Source organism: Ahaetulla prasina, chromosome 1, assembly GCF_028640845.1.
Source record: "Ahaetulla prasina isolate Xishuangbanna chromosome 1, ASM2864084v1, whole genome shotgun sequence".
Taxonomy (NCBI): domain Eukaryota; kingdom Metazoa; phylum Chordata; class Lepidosauria; order Squamata; family Colubridae; genus Ahaetulla; species Ahaetulla prasina.
This window is the reverse complement of record NC_080539.1, coordinates 50,531,431-50,555,911: the sequence shown is the minus strand read 5'-3', so window position 1 is coordinate 50,555,911 and position 24,481 is coordinate 50,531,431. Positions and strand designations below refer to the sequence as shown.

Here is a 24,481-nt window from a genome sequence, read left to right as displayed (position 1 = left end):
GAGATATTGACTGGGACAGATGATTAAGAAATTGTATAATTACTTATTGCAAATCAGATTAGAAGAGGAAAAAGTAAAAGAGACAATGTTAGCATGGGCAAAAAACTTTGGTTATACGATAGAAGTAGAGAGATGGCAACAAGTATGGGAAAGGAATTATAAATCAGCTAAATTCTGGAAATGTTTTCAATTGCCGGATCATATTATCATATGTGGTGAACATATACGGAAGCAAAAAATTATTGGGTTAGAATACAGGTATGGTTAGAGGAAATCTTGCACCAAGGTATAGAGTTAAAACCAGAGGCATTTTTATTAGGTATATTACCGGAGAAATATAGCAAAGAAGATACATATTTGATTATTCATATAATAACAGTGGCGAGAATCGTATTTGCACAAAAGTGGAAGACAGAAAAAATTCCATCAGAAGGAAAGGTAATAAAGATTTTAGAATCTGCAGAAATGAATAGGTTAACATTGAGAATAAAAGATAAAGAGGAATCGGCGTATTTCAAAACATGGGGACGATTTTATGTATGGTTAGAAAAGAAATATGAATAAAAGATTATAGAGAAATAAATTAGATAAGGTATGAATAAATGAGAGAGAAGACAAAAAAGAAATAGAAACCCAGAAGATACCTGTGTAAATGGAAAAGGGGAAAGGGGGGGGAGAGAAAGAAAATGTTATTATATAAATGTACATTTATGATGATATGTGTGAATTTAGTAAAATGAAAAAGTAATTTAAAAAAAGTAAAAAACCGGGATTGCTCGAATACCATTTTGGAACATACTAAATTGAAAATGAATACAACAACAGAGAAAGAATGGAAAGGGATAGAGGAGAGGAGAGAGGAAGGAGAGAGAGGGAAAGAAGAAAGGGAAAAGAAGAGGAAGAAAGAGAGGGGAAATAAGAGTAGAAGAGAAGGTTAGAAGGGAGGAAGAAGGGAGGTGTGGGGGAAAGGAAGAGGAAATAGAGAAGGAAGGAGATGAGGAAAGAAGAAAGTAGAAGAGTAGATGGAAGAAGATAGGTAAAGAAAAGAGAGGAGAGGGAGAAGAAGGATTGTTGTAAAGCAAGGGAGATGAAATGGTAGAAGAGCAACCCCGAGTATACTTAAATTGTTTAGGATGAAGATTATATTAGTGAAAGTTAAAAGAAAATATGTATGTTAGATAAGAAACTTTACATTTAAGGTATGTTTATGAAAAAATAAACTTTTTCCCAAAAAACCAACACATAAATAAAAAAGATATAATAGGGTAGAGACAAGAGGTGTAGAAATTTGTGAAGAACACAATGATACATGTAAAGACCTTGCAAGAAGGGGCAAAGAGGGAGCCAGTTATTCTCAGTCCAATCCACCTCCCAGGGTTCTTGTGGAGAAAATAGGAAAAGGAAAGAATATATGTATGCTCACTGTCTTGAGTTACTTATAAAGTACTAAAGGTGGAGGAAAATCTAATAAATAAATAATTGCGTAGACAAATGTAGCCTTAGAATAAGGTAGAATTAGTTCATCTGGTCATGTTTTCTGCCTGGTCTGACATCCATCTTGCAAGTCTCCTTTTCTGTAATTGCAACTGGGGAAGGGGAAGAGTTTGTTTGGAAACTAAGTGGCCTGGTAGACACGGCCTTAGATGCCTATTGTTATAACTTGTGTTGGAGGGATAGTGGTGTTTCGGGATTGTGACTATTCCACCACATACTTGGTAATAATTTCCAAATTTCTCTTTGTGTGCCTATCGCAAGAAGTTGCTTGTTTTACTAAAGGACTGCAACAGATGATGAAATGGAACTGATACTTAGGGCTACTTAGGAGAAAGACAAGGAATGAATGTGAACAAATACTGGTAAGCACTCATGTTCAGGCCTGCACCATGAGCAATAAGAACAGCAAAAGTTTGTAATTTTCCACACACTGTCTGGCATCAGTAATTAGGGTAGCCTGTTTGTTGTTGGGGAGGGGCAGGTAGGATCTGGCAACAGGCCAATGAGAGATGTCCGCTAAGTATCCTATTGATAAAATCTGTCACATTCACTTTGATCTGGGCTGTACTTGGATGCATCTTGATAAGATTATCAAAACAATGTTTGGAGAGGTCATTTGGAAATCATTTTAACTTACAGAGTCTAAGAAAGAATATAGCATATCACAGTTACTCCAGGACCAAATAGGAACCCTTGAATTGTACTTTCTGACAAAGAAAATTCAGCGGCTGGCTTGAATTACTAGGGCCAGCCAAGAGTCTGAATACTATACAACCAAAATCATGTTCTACACTCATAGTATGGAGCATCTATATCGAGGTTTCATTCCAGATAGAGCAATTAGATTCCACAATTCCGAAGAGACTCAGAATGAGTAGATTGTAAAAAAAATTATCAGGTTGTACTTATAAGATACTCTCTATTTAACAACACCAAGAAATTTTGGCATATATGCATACGTTGGTATCAAAGCTTGAATTTTCTTCTCCCTTTTTGATTTTACTTGTTTACATCTACTTGTTTCCTGGCCTTGAAGATTTGTGCTATTCATCGCTTTGTTTACAAAATAGTTTTCTATGGTGTGAGAATCACACATTCCTGCCCAGTATCACCCCTTACAATCTATAACCATAACCAAAGGTTTCTAGTTCAGTGTTAACAATTCTCAGCAACCAAAAGAAAGAAGCAGGAAAGAAGAAAAAAATATTCCAATAATGTCAGCTTCCAATTATAATTATATAATTATAATTATAAACTATAAAACAGTTTTAAAAAATGACAAGACTGGCACACTAAGAGTCAGTTTGTTTACATTTGGTTGCCCATCATTCAAACCTAACTACCAAAACCACACAAATGATGTGTGAAGGAGGAAAGAAGAAAGAAGAAAGAAAGAAAATGAGTATGCTAGTTGTCTCACATTTCTGTTCTCATCATCCAGCTATGGGACTAATATATGTTGCACTTTGTGAGGGAAATGGGTGGTTTTAAAAGTTTGATAAATAAATATGACATCCACCTCCACAAATATCCTCATTCTATACCTCAGAAATCTCAGAAATGGGGTGATGGGAGAGATGGTGATGGAAAATAAAGAACCAGGGAAAAGTTACATGCTGTCATTCTATTATGTTGATAACATAAATTTACAGCATCTGAAGAATACCTACTATTAGTGATTTATTTCTTAGAGTGGTTCATAGGTGCTTTATCAGATACAATATAGGACATAATACTCAGTTGTTTATCTGAAATATTTCAAATGCCAGAACATAAGCCGCACATTCAGATACAACTAATACATGCCATGACCTATCTCTTATTCCAAAGGTCTGTATATTCTTCCTTTGTAAAAGAAAAAGTTATATACTAAAATTTAAAGTTCATGGCTCGGTCACACACAAGGTTTCACATCCTTTAATACAAGTTTTAACATACATGAACAATGGCAGCTTCCAGCCTGACTTAGAGACAACTATGCTAGTGACATCTGATCTGTCGGCTTCTATAACAGAGAACTTGTGAATTCAGACTTCACATATGCATTTCTTGTCAAAATCACAAAAGCTTAATCTGTGCAAGTACTATTGCCTACAAAAGAAATGCTTTCCTATAATAAACTCTCTTATAATTCCCAATTGGAACTCTGATGGTATGGATCAAGGACAACTTTTAAAAGATAGTATTGTTTTATTAAGGAAAAACGAGAGGAAAAGAATGATGGGTGAACTTAACAATAAGATGAAGAGATGAATAACATGTACAATAGAAGAAGAAGCAGAATTGCAAAATGAATTTACTTGAGCATACAAAATGAAATATTTACTATCTAAAGCAATTTTCTTCAGTGTAGCATCCCTAAGGTAGATTAGATTTTAAATCCCATGATAAATCTAGATATAAATTGTATCTGGAAAACACCAGGTTGGGAGGAGTGATCTAAATAGTAGTGCCATATTCCATGACTATGCTCAGAAGAATATGCAGAAAGAAACCAAAAAGGAATAAAATAGCACAAAGAATCAGAACACAAAGCATAATTTTAATAGGAAAGATATATATACAAAGTTGGAATTCTATATCAAGTAGGGCTGTGCAAACCATAACTCTTAATCTTCACAGTGCTCAATTAGCCATGGTTCTCAAAGGTACAACTTAAAATCCTTTGCTGATCTTATGAGCACATGCACATGCAAGCTCAAACAACATAAGGAAGCCCTCAAACAAGACAAACCGAACTATTTGTTGTTGTTAGTTGCGAAGTCGTGTCCGACCCATTGCCACCCTATGGACAACATTCCTCCAGACCTTCCTGTCCTCTACCTACATCCTCTGGAGTCCATTTAAGCTCACATCTATTACTTCAGTGACTCCATCCAGCCACCTAGTTCTCTGTCATCCCATTCTTCTTTTGCCCTCAGTCGTTCCCAGCATTAGGATCTTCTCCAGTGAGTCTTTCCTTCTCATTAGGTGACCAAAGTATTTGAGTTTCATCTTCAGGATCTGGCCTTCTAAAGAGCAGTCAGGGTTGATCTCCTCTAGGACTGACCATTTTGATCACCTTGGCGTCCAAGGGACTCGCAGGAGTCTTCTCCAGCACGAGAGTTCAAAGGCCTCAATTCTTTGGCGCTCAGCCTTTTTTATGGTCCCACTTTCACAGCCATACATTACAACTGGGAAAACCATAGCCTTGTCTATACACACTTTTGTTGGGAGGGTGATGTCTCTGCTTTTTAGTATGCTGTCTAGATTTGCCATAGCTTTCCTCCCCAGAAGCAAGCGTCCTGTAATTTCTTGTCTGCAGTTCCCATCTGCGGTGATCTTGGAGCCCAGGAAAATAAAATCTGTCACTACCTCCATTTCTTCCCCATCTATTTGCCAGGAATTGAGAGGGTTGAATGCCATGATTTTAGTTTTCTTAATGTTGAGTTTCAAGTTTCAACTTTTGCACTCTCCTTTTTCACCCGCATCAAGAGGCTCTTTAGTTCTTCTTTATTTTCTGCCATTAGAGTGGTATCATCTGCATATCTGAGGTTGTTGATATTTCTCCCAGCAATCTTAATTTCAACTTTTGATTCATCTAGCCCTGCCTTTCTCATGATGTGCTCTGCATATAAGTTAAATAGGCCTCACTTGACTATCGCACTGCTTAACAACAAATTTTTCATTCCTAATTGTGGTTGTCAGTTGAGGACTACTGTATTGTTTACCAGTCAAGCGCTAAGCTGATGAAAGTGGATGATGAAAAAAATAAAGACTAAATCATGATTTAGTGGGAGTACCTGGATAACGTATCATGTATACCTTACATATATATGTATATATTTAGTGTGGTTGCTAAGAGTTGGGAACAATATTTTAACAACTAATATCATTAATATCATATCATACTAGGTGACATATAATTGCTCATTACTATTTCTTAAGGAATAAGATCCTTATGCTTCTGGAATTAACAACAGAGATCCTTCCTTTTGGAGAACATAACATTATTTGTTACTGTAAACATACAAATAAATTAATAAAATGTACAATAAATATTAAAAGTTTTAAAATACATAAGTACATATGTGTGGCCTCTGTGGCTCAGACTGGTAAGACAGTCTGTTATTAACACAGCTGCCTGCAATTACTGCAGGTTCTAGTCCCACCAGGTCCAAGGTTGACTCAGCCTTCCATCCTTTATAAGGTAGGTAAAATGAGGACCCAGATTGTTGGGGGCAATAAGTTGACTTTGTATATAAATATACAAATAGGATGAAGACTATTGCTAACATAGTGTAAGCCACCCTGAGTCTTCGGAGAAGGGCGGGATATGAATGCAAATAAAAAATAAATAAATAAATAAAATGGTATGAAATGAAAGGCACTCTACAATAACTTCATGATAGTCACACACACATACTTTTCATTTTTTTATAATACTCTGGAATATATTTTCAAATACTTTATTTTTCTTGCTACAGGATACAAATAAGAATTAAGTATGTATGTATCAGGATTTCTGATGTTCTTTTATTTTATTTAAGCCAGGTCAAACATTTAGGATTATTCATTTTTTTTTAAAAAAAATACTATTGTTCAAATAAGATGTTTTAGATTAATGGGATAAAAACAATAATGAGAGCTCAAAGAAGATTTTACCCACTATTTTTAAAAAACACAAACCAAGACTGATGCAGTTCCTTGACTTTTATGTAAGGTTAATTCAGTTTATTTAGGAAACATTACTCGAAGACCTTTCCTATCAAATTGAGACAAAATCTTTTAGGTCATCAGTTAGGAATAGGGCACAACTGGTATGACAACAACATATTGCCCTGTCAGGCAGGAAGTCTGTCTACATCTTCTTAGCTGGAAGAAAGTAGAGGAATCAAGTGGCAAAGCTAATTTCATGCACATACTTTTCACCTTGGCATCTCTGGCATATGATGCAGATTTTCAGCAAGGCTCCTCTCTTATCACCTGGTATGCTTGGGGCACCTTTCAAATAAGCAATTCAATATCAGCATGGTGGTCTCAGCCCACTTCCTGCTGCAAATCTGATATGACAAAGCCACTATCTAGCATAATGCTTCTGCCAATAAACAGTAAAGTGCAATGACACTGCTGTAGGAAATAGGAAGGGGTGGGCAGGGGCAGAAGCTCTTTTTGTAAAAGAAAGAAAAAAAGAAAAAAAACCCTAAACTAAACCAAGCCAAACAGTATTGGCTGTTTATGTCTATTATGACTGCTACCAAATTAACTTAGGTTCTTCTTTCCCAAAGTGCTACTTAACCAGAACAATATAGATTAACATTTTAACCTTTTTTTTAACGATAACAGTAACGGATCCTACAAAACGCCTTACAATCAAGAATACGAAAACCATCACCACAAACGCAAATGTTCCCATAGCTTACGTGACATTAATTAAAAACTCTTAAATTTCTGACTGCCAGCTTTTAATTATTAATGGAGGAATTGCTCTCACCACCTTGCTTTGTCAGCATCCCCCCTTCCTTCCTTTCCATTATACATTTGATCAGATGGTTTAGCTGCAGGCAAGGCTTTGTCACTGTGAATCTCATTACCTAGTTGCAGTGTGTCTGTTTTCAGACATTTATGATGCTGCTGATGGTAAAGAGAAAAAATAAATAAATATCACCAATATTGCATATCCAATGTGCATGTGGTATATACATGATTTCTCAGTGCATTTTTAGACTTCGGCATCTTCAGCACTTCCTGGCATCCTGTTGTGAGACAAAGTCATTTACTTGAGCTGTTCAGTGCAGCTGTTTGCATTGATCTCTTGCTATACTGGCTGGAGAATTCTGGGAGTTGAAGTCCACAAGTCTTAAAGCTGCCAAGTTTGAAGACCTTTGCTCTAGCCCAGGGGTCTCCAACCTTGGTCCCTTTAAGACTTGTGGACTTCAACTCCCAGAGTCCCTCAGCCTGCTGGCTGAGGGACTCTGGGAGTTGAAGTCCACAAGTCTTAAAGGGACCAAGGTTGGAGACCCCTGCTCTAGCCTACCATTTGAGACATATTGAAGTGCCCAAAGCAGAAACTTTCATTATTCATTTGTGCTATACATTATTTTAAAATGGACTGCATTTCTGACATTTTTAGGGTGAGGAGAGGAAGTCATACCAATTTTATTTTCTATTTCAAGAATTTTCTAGTAATTAGGAAAATTAGGCAACAGGTACAGTACATCCAGTGTATTTTGTCCAGGAAGAATTTTAATTACATCAATGTAGGTGCTGGAGATTTAAATTGGAGATGACGGCTTGTTAAGATTCTTTCAGTTGTCGTGGACTAGAATTCTGGGAATTGAAACCCTGCACATCTGGAGGGCACTGGGGAACTGAGGGAGGGGGAGTGCTGGCTTAAAGTTACCCATTTATTTGGCCATCTATACACGTTTCCATTCAAAAGAGTTTTCAATAAATATAATATTTATTAATATTTTATAAAAATCAAAATCAAAAATCAAAACAATGTAAAACAATGTTCGTTAAAAATGTTGGCAGAGACAAAGACTAAACTATTCATCCAATAGTTAACAGATGACTGAAAGAGGCAATTGTAGGTCCCTCATTTATTTCAAGGAGGAATAAATTCCCAACTATTGGTGCTACAAAAAGGAAGGGTTCCTGCAAATTGCTGTGGTTTTTTCCTCTAGTGTAACCAGATATATGTCAACAGCAAAGCTGTTATTTCATTAAAATGCTCAGGGCCGGCAGAAAATCTAGCCAAGTGATACCAAATAGCACACAAACAAAAACAAAAACAAAAGGGAACAAAACTGAGTCTCCCGTGCGTGATACATAAAAAAAATTAAATATAGTGTCATTTTAAGAGGCAGAAAAGGGATAAACAACCTCCCCCCAACAATGTATGTAATACTGACGTAACTTAAAGAGTAACTGCAAATATCTAGGTGGGGGAAGAATGAAGAACATTTTTACTATAATAGGATAGATAATAGCATGCTAAGAAATTAAACACATAAATAAATATTAAAAGGTATTTTCAATCATATTAATGAGAGCTTAATAAAAAAAATTAGAATAGATTACTCACAAATGATTCTAACTGGCAGGAGAAACAGGAAAAATAACCCTATTATATTTTATAATAGGTACAGCATTATAAGGAATATAATTATCCCTTTTAAAAAACATTTTCTTAGATCATTTTAGTCTGTGCTTACTGTGTCATTTTACGTTTTAACCATTTTTAATGTTTTTTTTTCTAATATTGTATGCTGCTCAGAATTCAGGAAGTTGAGGCACTAGTAAATTCAAACAAACAAACAAAGAATAAGATTCCCTTTTAAATTCTTGGGGTAATTAAGACAACCACAGCCAGGAGTTTCCGTAGGGAAAAACAGTGTCAGTTTATTATTTTTCTCCCCTCTATTAATCCTTCAGGACATATAAAATGTTTGCAATCAGGTATCTTCCTGATTTGTGTTTTTTCATAAACCAAATGCTCTAAACATAATTACTCTATTTTCCAAGCAACATCAAAATGGCTTCAACAGGAACCCAACAAGAACTATGTATTTTAAATATTATGAGCTTTTCAGATGCTAGCAGAATGGGTATAATTTTACAAATGAACATATAAATAAATATATGTCAACCACAAGCTATGAGGCTATGAAGCTATTAGTTCAACTTCAATCTTCCCCTAAAGAAGAATATTCTGTATTTTTTTAAGTCTTGATTTTTTTATGCTGAAGTGTTCCAGTACAGAATATATGTTCACTGCCTGTAGATTGTATTTCCTTGATTTTAAAAATCTAGCTTGATATTTTAAAAAGGTGCCATTAAAAGAATTTTCAAATAACTCCATATATACAAAGAACGGATAGAAAAAAGAACAGTTATCTACATCATATAAGCTGCCCAACAGCTTCAGAGCTGGGCACATCAAGAAAATTTTAAAAGAAGTAAATCAATTTTGCAGAATATATTTTAATTTTAGATAGTACTACTTGAGACTGAGATGAGAGATATGAACCCAGCATTCCATCCCATTTTCTCATTATTTCATCTCTTTATTCCAGCATGATAGAGCAGATTCTATTCCAAATGGTTCTCAACAGCTAGGACAATTCTTTTCATTTTCCTGAACTTTAACAGAAATTCCCTACCAATGTAACCCTGCACTTATCCATAATGAATTTGTCACCTAAAAGGCTGTAATTTTGGGGGGGGGAGGGGGGGCTCTTCAGTCTGACCCTGATACCACAGTACCTTAAATCAAAAATTCATCTCAAATCCATCCTTGACATAGTTGATGTTATTTCATTTCAATTACTGATTAGATTTGTTATGTTATGAAGGAAAGTGACTTCTGACTGATTATATAAATAAATTGGCAAGCTAAAGGTTTCAGGCGCATTAGAAGCAATGACAAACAATGGATTCACATCCTTTTGGTTATTGGTATCAAAATAAGACGGGTTCTCATTGATAATTTCTTTTAATGTTTATGTCACATGTGTTCTTAAAGGGGAGATTTAATTTTGCTATTTATAGCAAGACAAAACAGGTGCTTGCCCTCTTCCATGTAAAATATGCCCCTATCTTTTTAGACTCTCCCCAGTCCTCCTGGGTAAAGCTCTCTTCCATGTAATTCCTTAAACTTGTGCTTATATGATGGAAACGTTCTAATGCATTTATAGCCATCTTAAAGGACAACACCCCAAACTGGATACAATGCTAGAGTGCCCGGCAGTTAGATTTTATCTCTTTTTTTTTACATAAATGAATAGCTGCCATTCATTCCTATAGATAAAATAAACATATGTTTGAGAGAGAAAAAATAGGCAAGGCTGGGGGAATTCTGTGAAAAGAAAAACAACAAATATATAGCTTTCCAAATGGGATCTGAGAGTTGACATGATATTGACCAGAATATGTGGCATACATCACATTACAGCTTCTCCTCTCATTTGTCAATTTTTAGGGAGATTTTTGCTAGCGCACAATGATATGTACTTGCTATTTATTGTTCAAACGTCTTGTATGCTCAATTCCTGTAGACCTCAATTTCAATTTTTTTTAATTTGCATTTATATCCCGCCCTTCTCCGAAGACTCAGGGCGGCTTACACTATGTTAAGCAATAGTCTTCATCCATTTGTATATTATATACAAAGTCAACTTATTGCCCCAACAATCTGGGTCCTCATTTTACCTACCTTATAAAGGATGGAAGGCTGAGTCAACCTTGGGCCTGGTGGGACTTGAACCTGCAGTAATTGCAAGCAGCTGTGTTAATAACAGACTGTCTTAGCAGTCTGAGCCACCAGAGTCTGTTGTATACTATTATATACTGTAGTAGAGTATACTAATTTTCATCTTAAGAACTTTTTTCTCTGTATGATAGGATTATAGAAACAAATCTGAATTCAAATAGACTTAATTTAAGTAGCTGCCCAACAGCTATAGCGTGTCCAAAATTTTACAGTAATTGTTAAGTTTCTGTTGTGAAAAAATTAAACATTTGGATGATCTCTGACATGATAAAATCGATAACGTATAATATGACTATGGTTTAAGTAAATAGTCTTTTCTTGATATGGACTAGAGAAAAAATAACTGAATTAATAAAATACAAGCAGCCACAAATAAAAATAGAATACACAAAACTATTATGTAAACTTTGAAACTATTTTGTACAAATGCAAACCATATGTTTTAAAGCAAAACTCTCTAAAATGTGTATTTTTAATCTTAAAATGAAACATTGACATTTAAGCATTCTTAACAGTGTGGTCACAATAGCTTTTTTAAAATGAATTATAATGTGGAAAATTTAAATTTAGTAACACCTCTGACTTGTGCCAACTAAAATATTATTTCTTCTTATTGTTTAATTTCAGGAAATAATGGTGAATAACTCCTACTGGAAACATTGGATTATCAAGTAAATATGTACATAGTTTGGTAATAGTTTTTTCAGCAGAGTCTTTCATAGATAATACTGATCATCTTAATTAACTTTTAGCACATTGCTAATATATCATTTTCATTTTGATTCCAAAGTAGTTTTTATACTTGGTTTATAATTAATTAATTATTATGCTTAGGAGTCATTTTTCCTGTCAGTATCCAAGAGTCTGTAAACTTAATGCAAGAATGGAGAACTGTGGTCCTTCAAACATTGTTAAATGGCAATCCCAGCCATATTAATGGTATTGAAGAATGCTGTAGTTATAAATCAATGACATCTGGACATATATATGCTCCATACTGACTCAAAATTATTATGAATATTCTCTGGTAGGGATTGCAGCTGCCGTTATCTTTCACCAATGGACACATTGGCACATGCTGACATGAACTGAAGTTCAACATTTGAAAGATTGCATATTTCTCACCCCAATTAAATGGAGATCATTCTAATTTTCTAGCATGATATTTTGCCACAATAAAATGGAATTAGAACAATATATGGATACAATATTGGTCAGTAGTGTGCTGGAGCCAGCTTTCACCAGCTTGCAAGAGTCAATTGTTACTTTTTCTGGAATTTTGTGAGCTGATTGAGGCTAATGTTCAGCCTTGAAACCCTAGTGTACCAATCAGCTGTTCTGCAGTTAGCAGCAATAGAGCTGACAGAGCCAAGTCTTAAACACTTTGCAGCATACTGGTGATATTTCTTGATCTTGGTAACCATCTAAATATCACAAACATGAAATATATCCAAAGTTAATTTCAATTTAGGTAAGTTTTGCTAACTCAGGACAAAATTACCAGTAAAATTAATCTGAAAACGGAACACCCTTTTACAAAGTTTACAGTGTTTGTGGCAGACTGCAATACTGGGAATAGTAGCATATGCAAATTACTTATCCTCTTACCAGGACGGATCATTTAATTTTATTTTGTCAGAGATTCTTGCCTTATTTCTCCCCACCATAACTATAAATTAGACCCAATATTTTGACACCCTCTGAGGTTTTCTAATAATTATGCAGAACAGACTCGACTCAACGGAACCATAGGAAAAACTCTCATGAATTCCAAGAAAATTTAATCACAACAGACTTTGATTCAAAACTCTATTTTCAGAATGAGAGCTGCCTCATATGATTTGGATTAAGCTTTTGCTTCAGGACACACAACCAATTCCCATTTAATTCGTCTAAAGGGAGCATTCAGTTTAAAATCAACCTCATTCGCTTAGTTATATACAAATGTACCACAACTAATGTTAATACACTGCAATATTCCAATTAGTCTTGATAACCTCCAGTGCTGGCTGAAGGGTATAAACCTCTGCTTTTGAGTCCAAGGAACTTAGATACAGCATGGCAGAAACCAGATGCTTATTTGAATGATACTAGTCTCACTCAAGTAAGAATGTCTTTACACTGCAGCTTATTGAATATATACAATGGCTTGGATCCAGAAAGTTCCTTAAAAAAGCAGGATACATTCTTGTTTGTGCAATGGACGGAGCAACAGAATTCCAACAGTTGCTGCCAAGGTTTAATTAAAGGCACTGCACCACAAGCTATCCTAAAAGCAGAATTTTAGGGCTGCAAGAGTAACAAAGAAGCTGTATTATGCTAGCAGAATTTGCTCATTGTTCTTTGGACTCAAGCTGAACTGGCTATCTTGATTTATGCAATTTATCTACCACCACAATCTCAAGGATTCTAAATAGTTAATGTGTGATAAGATTTCAGAATACTTACTCTTTCTCCAACCTGGGATTGCAATTCCTATTAGAGTCAGCCCACAGAGTTCTGAGTAAGCAGGGTGAGAATTCTGGGAATCATAATTCTAGCATTGCTGAGGGATGCCGGGCTGGAGTAAATGTACTGTAGTCTCTGTATAGTCCAGCAACAATGGGCTAATTATCCAAATCTTCAAAAAAGTAGTGTACTTTAAGGGATACAGACATTATTATTAGTCTAAGCTTCACAATACAGGTAGTCTTCAACTTACAACAGTTCACCTAGTGACCATTTAAAGTTACAATGGCACTGAAAAAGTGCAAGAAAATAAAGGCCTTTTGGATAAGAATTTGGTGGATTATTCAAAATGTACTGAAGAAGAAGATAAAGTTCCTGCCACAATTTTTCCTTTTGGGAATTATAACGGATTGTACAGGGATTGAGACTAAACTGATTCTGAATTTAATAACAGCAGCAAGACTGTTGATTGGACAATACTGGAAGAAAGAAGAGGTACCTACAATAGAAGAATGGATACTGAAAGTCATTAATTTGGCTGAGATGGCTAAAATCTCAGCTTTTTTAAAAGACAATACGCAGGAAAGATATGTAATTGAATGGAAAAAATGGATTGATTATCTACAAAACAGATATCAGATTAAGAAATATCAGATTGCCTTTGAATAATTAGGAAGTTATTTTATGTAATGGGGAGGGGGTTGGGAGATGAAAAGCTTTGGATGAGGTTAATTGGATTGGATTATTCTATGTTTGGTTTATGTATAACAATACCTTGTGATTGACCGGGAAGCCGGGGGAGGAGGGGAAGGGGTTTTCTGGGAGGGGGGAAAAAGGGGGAGAAAATGTTTTTGTTTTTTTAAAAACTTTTTCAATTAAAAAAAAGTGACTTCTGATCATTTTTCACACTTATGACCCTTTCACAGTGGTTGGATTCAAGTAATTTAACAACTGGTTCTCTGTCCCAATGATTTCTTCCAACAACCAGTTTGCCAAACTGCTCAGAAAGTTAACAACTGCAGTGATTCACTTAACAAATGTGGCAAGAAAAATCGTAAAATGAGGCAAAACTCACAAAACCAATTTCTCACTTAGCAACCTAAATTTTGGGCTCAATTGTGGTCGTAAGTTGAGGACTACTTGTATATTTTAAGCTTGTAAAGATTTTTCCTGTAAAGCCTATCGGAGCCAACATTTCAAAAAGGTGGAACCTTCTCCTTTGGGTTTCTAACCAAAGCTTTCTATCTCTGCCTCAAGTCATCTGAGTGATGCTGTCTCTGTGCCTGGAAGCTGTGGGAGACTGGCTGAGGCACAACTGGCTGTAGTCTAACCCTGCAACCTTCGGAAACCGAATAGCTCTAGGTTTTGCACAATTCTGGGAACCTGTAATGGTATGTAAGAATGACCTTGGGAGATTTGGGGAAGAGATGCTGCCTAGGGAACAATCAGATGGAAGCAGGGTGGAATTCACAGCTGCATAATGGGCAGAGAAAGAAATTCAGAAAGGATCCTCCCTAACCTAGCAGGCTGTAAAATGCCTTTGTTTGTATTTTCAGACTTTCAAGATTGCTAATGTAGATGAGAATTAGCTCATCTGATCTGTTTCCTGTCTGCTCTACCTGCAAAAGCTGACAGGACCTTCCATCTTTGGTTCTGAATGGGGTTGCATTGCCTCAGACAGAACTGGTACACAATCTGGAGGTTTTCCGGGTCTTGTGCTCATGCTCAAGGAGCAGCCTTGGCTAGGAGAGCCCTTGCACAGTTATGGGCTGTGCATCAATTGTGCCTGTTCCTGGATGGGGAGGCTCTGCAATAGTCATTCATGCTCTAGTGATCTCCCAATAGGAATACTGCAATGCACTGAATATGGGGCTATTCTTAAAGGGCATCTAGAAGTTTCACCCAGTGCAGAATGCCACTTCGCAGGCAGTTGGGGCGCCTGTCATTTGGCTTATGTGGCACACTTCTCTATAAGTTGTGTTGGCTACCAGTATGATTCTGGGTACAATTCAAAGTGTTGGTATTTACCTTTAAAGCCCTTTGTGTCTTGGGCTGAATTATTTACAGGACTGGTCGTCTCTACCAACCCTATCCTCTCTCCAACAAATGAGCCTTTTCTGTTTTGCCATCCTCCCTTGGAATATCATTTGTTTGGAGGCAATCTGATTGGGCCTGAGTCTGCTGGCTTTCTGCAAGGCTTTGAAAACTTGGCTCTGTGCTCAAGCCCACAACCCCAGTGTTTGTAATGGAGCTTGTTTCTTAGTTGTGCTGAAATGTGTAATTTCTAATTTTTTTTCATCTTTGGCTGCTATGTGCTTTTGCATATTGTTATGGTTTTATTCTTTTTAATATTGTTAGATGCCCAGTCATGAATGAACATATAAACCCAATCAGTAAATAAATAGATTCTCAAAGGTAATGATGAATAAATGATATTTTAAGCTAAGGAACCATTTCCATCAAAATATGATGTGAATATTCATTTGTGCCAGCAGTTTGGTTTTTCTGTTTCTGTATTAAAATGGCTACATCTACTCTTGTTGTCTTCAAAGAAACTACTAGCTTTGCACTTCTGCTGAAAATGCCTGACAGCACATGACAGCAAGCTATTCAGTTTTCTGTCTAATAATATTTTTAAATCCTGGTAATGTATTTCTAATCCTGCATTAATTCACACTGGCGCTCTATGGTTACCTACAAGTTTTATCCACTTATAACAACCCCTCTCCAGTTTGATGTTAAGTCTCTGGCTTTTTCAGTGATAAAGTTTCTAAAAGTGACCTTTGCTTTGGAGCAGCCAAAGGGGAGCAATGATCTTTGAAAGAAGCTAAAGAAATTAGCTCAAGTAGACATAAAGGCACTATGTTCCACACATCTAATCATCAAACAATTTTACTTTATCTGAGATAGTCAGAAGAAATTATATTGTCTCCAATCTTTTCCTTCCATTTTGGGGGCATTGTGACAGCTCTGAACAGTATGTCTCTATCCGCAGAAGCACCCAAGGATATAAGCCCCTGTAGCATGACAGTCTCAAAGTCCCAACAAGCCCCAAATACCTAAAAGGCATTTTCTTGCAATGAAAAGTACAAGTGGTTTGCTGAACTTTTTAGTGTACAATAATCCAATGAATTCTGCCCTGTGGAGAGAAGACAAACAGATGGGACTTGACAATCCTAAGCAAAGCTGTCTTGTGTGACCTTTTTCTCTCCTCCCCCCCCCCCACTTTCACTCAAAAGCTGCTTTTTAAACTGCAGCAACTCTCACCCAAATCTCCAGCTATATGATGTTACCATAGAATCTTAGGACTAAAAGGGAACTTGGAGGACTTCTAGTCCAATCCCCTGCTCAGAGAAGGAGCCTTACACCATCCCAGTCAAATGGTTCTTCAGTCTATTTTTGAAAACCTCCAGTGATGGAGCACCCACAACCTCAGGAGGAAACCTATTCCATTGATTAATTGTTCTCATCTGAAAATTTCTCCTTATTCCTAGACTGGATTTCTCTTTAACAAGCTTCCACCCATTACTTTTTTCCTTGCCTTCTAGTTCTTTAGAGAATAAGTATAATTTCCTCTTTTTTGTAACAGCCCCTCAAGTACTGGAAGAAAGTTATCATATCCTCCTTAATCATCCCCTTCAATTGGCTACACTAGCTCCCTCAACTATTCATTGTATGATTTAGCCTCTTTATGATCTTTGTTGCTCTTCTCTGTATAGATTCCAGGGCAGAGATCTTCAAACTTGACAGCTTTAAGACTTGTGGACTTTTTTTTTTAATTTGCATTTATATCCCGCCCTTCTCCAAAGACTCAGGGCGGCTTACACTATGTCAAGCAATAGTCTTCATCCATTTGTATATTATATACAAAGTCAACTTATTGCCCCCAACAATCTGGGTCCTCATTTTACCTACCTTATAAAGGATGGAAGGCTGAGTCAACCTTGGGCCTGGTGGGGCTTGAACCTGCAGTAATTGCAAGCAGCTGCTGTTAATAACAGACTGTCTTAGCAGTCTGAGCCACTCAAGGACCCATATGACCCAGCCATAGCATAGCTGGCTGGAGAATTCTGGGAGTTGAAGTCCACAAGTCTTAAAGCTGCCAAGTTTGAAGATATCTGTTCCAGGGTCTCAACATTATTTGTGTATCATAGTCACCAGAACCTGACACAGTATTCCAAGTGTGGTCTCAACAGTGTGATGTAAAGCAGTACAATCACTTCTTATTGTCTTGACAATATCCTTCTGTTGATGCAGAAGGACAGCATCAAAACAACGAGAAATGAAATACTCTCACCTCTGTTGTACTCAAAAAATATATATATATTAACATTTCTAATTTCAGTTAAATTTCAGATAGGTCTACCCTACCATTTGACTACTCATACTATGCCAAGTTTTATATAAGACTACATGCATAGCCTTAATTAGTCACATAAGGCCAAAGGTCACCTGAGTCCAATATTTTTCCACCTCATAATGGTTAACTAGATGCCTCTGGGTTGCTCAAAAGCAAAATATGGAGATGTACCATAGTTCCCTTGAAAATGAAATTTGGAGGCAAAATGTCCTCAATCTCAAATGTTGTACTGAGTTTTCAAGACTAATAGTCCCAGATAAACATGGCCTCAATAACATTTACCCAATCTCCTCTTAAAACTATTGATGTTAGTGGCCATCACTATGTCTCATGGTAAAGAATTCTACAGATTATGTGCATTATACTTTTCACTCTTCCTCATTTTTACTTCTCTCACTTTTCAAATGTTTCTAATTCATAAATTCTTGTGGTATTTTTGACTTCTTTTTGACACACATTGCTCTCTAGTTTTAAAACATTGCAACTGAATATGCAATCAATCCTTATACAGTAGCATTGTGCAGAAAGTGCAGAAAGAGAACAAGTGCAGAAAGAGAAAGGGAGAAAGAAATGTTGCATCCTATCATTTAAGGTGGCAGAGCAAAACAAAAACAAAATCTTACATGAATGAAAACTTTAAGATTCCTGATAATTGCAACTCTATATGGTTAGAATGAAATGAACACACCCTACCAGAAGAACTAAAATAAATTGTCTCTTAATCAGAATTGCTAAATTGTCGAAAAGATTGTTTTTTTAAGGAAACTTGCTAAGAAACATTTGCCTAACGTGCAGGAAAGGGCAGATTAGTAAAATTGTCTCCAGCTAACATTATGTAATTCTATGTGTGGAGTATATTCATGAAGCAATTATTGGCCAAACTGCTATGTATGTATTTGTTTGTTTGTTTATATCCCATTTATATTATTTTTATAAGTAACTCAAAGTGGCAAACTTGTCCAATACACCTTCCTACTCCTATTTTTCCCACAACAACCCTATGAGGTGGATTGGGCTTAGAGAGAATGGCTGGCCCAAAGTCACCCAGCTGGCTTTCATGCCTAAGGCAGGACTTGAACTCACATTTTCCTACTTTCTAGCCTGGTCTCTTAGCCACTAGACCAAAACTGGCTCTCATCATCTGAAAATGATGCTTTTGGATACTGCTACCTACACTGACTTTGGGCATAAGCAAGGAAAGATTAAGGAGGGACAAGACAAACACTGTCATATATCTGAGGGTTAGTATGAAGAAGATGAGCAGTTTTGTTCTGTGATAATTCATAGGACTAATAAAAAATTGGAAAAAAAAAAGATTTTGCAGAATCTTTATGAGTCACTCCCTACCAGTATGCAACACAGATTAACACAGGAGGCAGAGAACTCCTCTTTACTGGGTTATTTACAAGGGGACGCTGAAGGTGCAACATCAGAAAGAAGAGGATCACCCTTTTCCACCAAGAGTGCCCTCCATCTGGGTAGTCTTTATCTACCCAAAATCTAGGATGGGAAATTCTGGCAGCCCACATATCTGAAAGTGCCCTGGACAAAACAAATTGCATCGCAAAACTGAGCAAGAAGCTTGACTAGACGATGACCCATGTTTCTATCAAACTGCTTGTCATATGTTCACATGTTGCTTCCAAATGCAGATGCAAAACAGTTAAAAACATATAAAACAAGGATCAGGGAGAACAGGTTTCAAATTTGCATTTAGTAGTAATACATTGTTATTGTTATAATTACCACATCTCAGATATTGCATACTGCATCCATGCATAATTCTTTTAAACAAAATGTATTTTCTTAATAAAAAGCAACTGGGTAAATTTTGGACACAGTTCCAAGCAGTGGTGGGTTGCCTCAGGTTCGGACTGGTTCTCAAGAACCGGTAGTAAAACCAGTGGGAGGCTCCGCCCACCAACCCCAACATCATCAGGAAGCTTCTGCGCATGCGTAGAAATGCGTGCGAGTGGAGCTAGCATGCACGCGCGGTCCCGTTGCAAACCGGTAGTAAAAGTAAGTAGAACCCACCCCTGGTTCCAAGACAACTGGAAGAGTATTACCTATCAGAAAAGAAGGTATATCACAAAGACATGGCAAGACATACACTGTTTTAATACCTGACCTAAACATCTCAGTTCATTATTAGCTTTTAAAAATAGTTCATCTTGCAGGCATCACCATTGGGAAACAAAGGGAAAAAAGTGTACAGTACAATCTCTGATGTAACTAGTGAAATGGAAATTAAAATGAAAGTATTCCCCTGTGCTTCATTGCACTGACTTATACAAGTTACATAGACAAGCTTTACTAAGGAGTTATTTTTGAGATAGGCTAGCATAAATGTCACTGTCACTAAGAGGAAATGTCCTTTCCTATCCAAGTCTAAAGAAAATTTTGTACTGTGGCTTGTCCATATTATTTTCGCTGATTTAGTGCAATGAAGCACAGAGTTGCTAGCTTGGGGTTTTTTATATTAAAAGAAGCACACACATAAATTTGTGGAAAGGGAGGCATTTGTTATCCTGTGATATAAAATTGAAAACTGTGCTGAAATACTCTTCAAATAGCAAGAATTCTTAAACCAATGCAGAAACTGCCAATCAAAACACACAGGGCAATTTTTCAATAATTTTACTAATTCATAACAGCCATTACCACATTCAGTTTTAAGGCAGCTCATCTCCATGATTTGGCAGCAGTACAACTGCTTCAGGTTATTATGGTGGAAAAATAAAAGAATAATTTTTTAAAAAGTTCTCTCCTCTATTCAGTAGCTAAAACAAATGTACCACTTAATAAGTTGCTGCTGAAATTATGCAAGCAGAGAAGTCACTTCACTACATTTCTGTTCCATATCCTATTGAACCAAACACATACTATGCAGTGCTTGCAAATATATTAGATTTTTCTCAAGAAAAGCAACCATGGAAATTTTAAAATAAAACTTGGGAGCCATTCCAATTTTTCAAACACATTCATATAAATGTACTAATATTGCAAAGTATTTTAAAGAAGTTGTATGTTATACTAGCACACATGTAGATCAGGACAAAAGTTGACCCCAAATTATTATTTTGCAGTGCACCAGCTTAACTTTTTGCCATTAGTTTTCTCAATTTGTCCTCTAAGTATGGAGAATTGATTGCAGAGGATGATGGTAGTGTGCATGCATGTATGATCCTGCCTTATTACTGTGATATTACAACTAATCATAAACTATATATGAACCAGTGCATATGGCTAGAAAAAAAGGTAATATTAAGGTAAAGGTAAAGGTTCCCCTCGCATATACGTGCTAGCCGTTCCTGATTCTAGGGGGCGGTGCTCATCTCCGTTTCGAAGCCGAAGAGTCAGCACTGTTGGAAGACGTCTCCATGGTCATGTGGCCATCATGACTAAACACCAAAGGAATGCTGTTACCTTCCCACCAAAGGTGATCTCTATTTTTCTACTTGCATTTTTTATGTGCTTTTGAACTGCTAGGTTGGCAGAAGCTGGGACAAGTAACGAGAGCTCACCCTGTTACGCGGCACTAGGGATTTGAACCACTGAACAGCCGACCTTTCGATCGACAAGCTCAACGTCTTAGCCACTTAGCCACTGTGTCCCAAATGTAATTTTAGACAGTCTTAAATGAAAACATGAACATTTTAAACAATGGAAATGTTTTCATTTTCTTATGCTGAAAACTGTGGCATAGAATATAGGCAGTAGATAGAATTTAATATTGTCTGGGGTATGGAAAACAAATCCTGTAGGACAGGCTGAAGGCATCAACTATGTTTTTCATGAAAAGAGGAACTCTGAAGACAGACACAACAGCATTCATCAAATAGCTGAAGAGTTACCCATTATTTTTATCTTCACCTCCAGTATCTGAGTAGATATATCTCATTTTTTAAAAAGCATAACTACAACTAATTATATTAATCAAAAGAGGAAAGATCTTGGTTGAAATGTTAGGATCTTTGTAACAGAAATTTGAAAAGAGACCCAAGTTCCTATCAAGAAAGTGAACTTCTCCTTATCTTTAAAGAAAAATTTGGGGAATGCAGGAGACTGGACAAAGAATGGCCAAGACTATGAGTTTTCTGAGTACTGTTCCCCTCTCTGAATTATGCTGTGATTTTAAGAATGTGGTTTACATCTATTCTTTCCATGGTTCTGAAAAAGAAAAAAAGAAAGGAAGGAAGGAAGGAAGGAAGGAAGGAAGGAAGGAAGGAAGGAAGGAAGGAAGAGAAAAAGAAAAAGAAGGAAGGAAGGAAGGAAGGAAGGAAGGAAGGAAGGAAGGAAGGAAGGAAGGAAGGAAAGAAGGAGTTTCAGGGTAATTAATCCGACTAAATTAAAACAGCCCATTAGTTCCATTAATGCCTTTGTTCATACCTACTTATTAACTACTTCCAGATAAAAAATGGTTATTTTATTTTCAGGTAAGAGCAGTCACCAGCATCTGGAAGAAAGATGGTGATTAAGATTTCAGAAATGATATAGGAAGAAATTCCCATATTTGCTACTCTCAAATAACAGCTGTTTGGTATTATAGCACAGTCATCTATACAGTTGCAAATTAGTGCACATTTCATTCCCTTTCGGAAATTTACAAATCTGTGAACAAAAATATTTGGGATGTACTGTGTACAGTACATTTGGGATGTACTGTACACTTTACTAAAATAATAATTTTCAAGTCAGTTTTCTACAACTATTAATTATTCATCTTCTCTTTTTTCATCTCTTTTCATAAGTCTACCATCATTAAAATAGTGTCTCCAGGCTGTTTAGGTCATAGAATTTGTCTGTTTATCTTTGATTAGAATTCAGCTCTGCCTTAATAAGGCATGTGTTATTTCCTTGTAAAGGAGCATTCTTCCACCATACTTGCATATCCCTAATTGTTACAAGAAGCATTCAGACTCTAATATTCATGGTATAGAGGAACAGCACATTACACCTGTTATCTGGATTCCTAGCCAGCTATCAGGTTTGAGCTACTGAAACAGAAGAAATGGGGACCGAAACAGGACCTTCTGGATCACTAATAATACAAAGCAATTGAATAGCTGTGCATCAGATTATCTGGCAGGAGAAATAAACTGGTATTTTGACCTCAAACCTCCCAAGCTCCATTTATTAAATCTTCCTGAAGAGAGATAAATTAATAGAACTAAACAACTCATATATTCTATATTCATTCAGTTTTAATTAAAAACATGGTAAAGACTATATTTGTGATTACATTATTCACTTGTCCGCAAGCCAATTCAAGCCAGGCATGCATGTTCATTGCAGCTCAATACATAAGGTAGGAAAAGCATGCTAAACATAATTTCTGGATTTCTTTCTAATCTCTTTGACAACAGAAGTCATAGCAGGTATGTTCCATTTTTTGGTCTCTGTTATGAAGTAATGCTTCATTCAGTCATTCATTTGCTCGTTCATTCAATGAATCAAAGAATCAATCAATCAAGGCTGGCCAACACTCGGTTGTTTAAAATTAAAACATTAAAAAATGCATGTATCAAAGAAAAGTAATATAGTTGGCCAGAAGAGAAGTTACTTGAACTAAAACCAAAAGGTTGATAGAACCTTGATTTAGAAGGGAATTAAATAACTTCCTAAAAAGACTACATACTGCATGAAAATATTTTATAGATATAAAATAAGAAAAAAAAAAGGAATACACACAGTTAACATGTAGTTTAAGAGTAACAGAGTAACTGACAAGAAGAGGATAAGTAGTTTTCTCCAACTTGATCCTCTTTAGATTGATTGGCATGGGAATTTTCAGTCAATTTGGGAAAGAAAAATATGGCTTAAAATGATATTTTATTTATATATAAATTTCCAGTTTAGAAAATTGCTGAAAGCAATAAGTCTAGAGACAGATCATGAAAAATGTAGAAACAAATTGCAAAACTTCAACGATATAGAGTTGCAACCACATGTTCAATAACATTATGTAAGCTCACGTATGTTTCTGACTGCCAATGGAAATACTAAGAATGGATGACAGCACTTTTGTAAAGGAAAGAATCCTACGAAATTTACTCAAGCTGAAATTGATTTACAAAACCTACACCTCGTTTATGCCTCAACTCATTCTATACTGTCCATTTATTATGATGTAAATCTGCCGAAATTTCAAGGGAAGCAGATTTTTAAAAAAAGAATGGAAGACTGAAAATTTCTATTATTATAAAAGTACGTGGGTCTCAAGTGTCTTTATTAAAACAGAAAGAAGAGTGTATATCTCATCATTCATCCTTCCTCTATTAATTTCCCTATTCTAGTTATTCTAATTTAAGAAACAGGTATAATAAAATAAAGATAAAAATATTGTATACTTAAGTCCTATATACAATGGCAGACAGAAGGTTTGCTATGCTATGTATAATAGGATTAGATACATTTTTCTATTTATAAATGGCATGTAACAGCATGTAAATAATGAGCAGATTTTTCTCTCAAGCATGTGTTGGATTAGCCAAAAAATGTACTCAAGACCTGTAAACAAAAGAAATTATATATAATTTGTTTGTATGGCTTTATAAAAACTGTTCAGAATTTCATATTCAGTAAAAACTCACAAAAGAAGAACATCTCTCTGTCTAAAGCTCAAGTCACACTTTTAATGGTTATAACACACATATATTCTATTTCTGAAAGGAGTAAGAATATAAGCAATAGTTACCTGCACTTCGTAGGTTAGGATCTAAATCAGGCATCTCTTTACAAGCTTCTGGACTAACACTGTATATGGAGGCTCCTGCTTCATTGGTAATGCTGTAAAATAAAAAGCATATGCATGTCTTATATTTTAATAAAAATGATGAAAAAAATGACCAACAAAAACCAAAGGTTGATAAAAACAGAGGGCTCGTAGAGACAAAAATGCATCAACCATTATCTAAAAGAGA

At 36.0% G+C, this 24,481-nt stretch overlaps 1 protein-coding gene across 2 annotated transcripts in view; it reads right to left on the bottom strand.

Annotated features, from left to right (window-relative positions):
* SRBD1 (S1 RNA binding domain 1) overlaps nucleotides 1-24,481 on the bottom strand; it is a 188,374-nt gene that overhangs the window by 94,942 nt on the left and 68,951 nt on the right. For both annotated transcript variants that reach the window (XM_058165213.1, XM_058165214.1), the window contains exon 15: nucleotides 24,256-24,347. In XM_058165213.1, coding sequence (XP_058021196.1) covers nucleotides 24,256-24,347 — 92 coding nt within the window. The remainder of the gene's footprint in view (nucleotides 1-24,255; nucleotides 24,348-24,481) is intronic.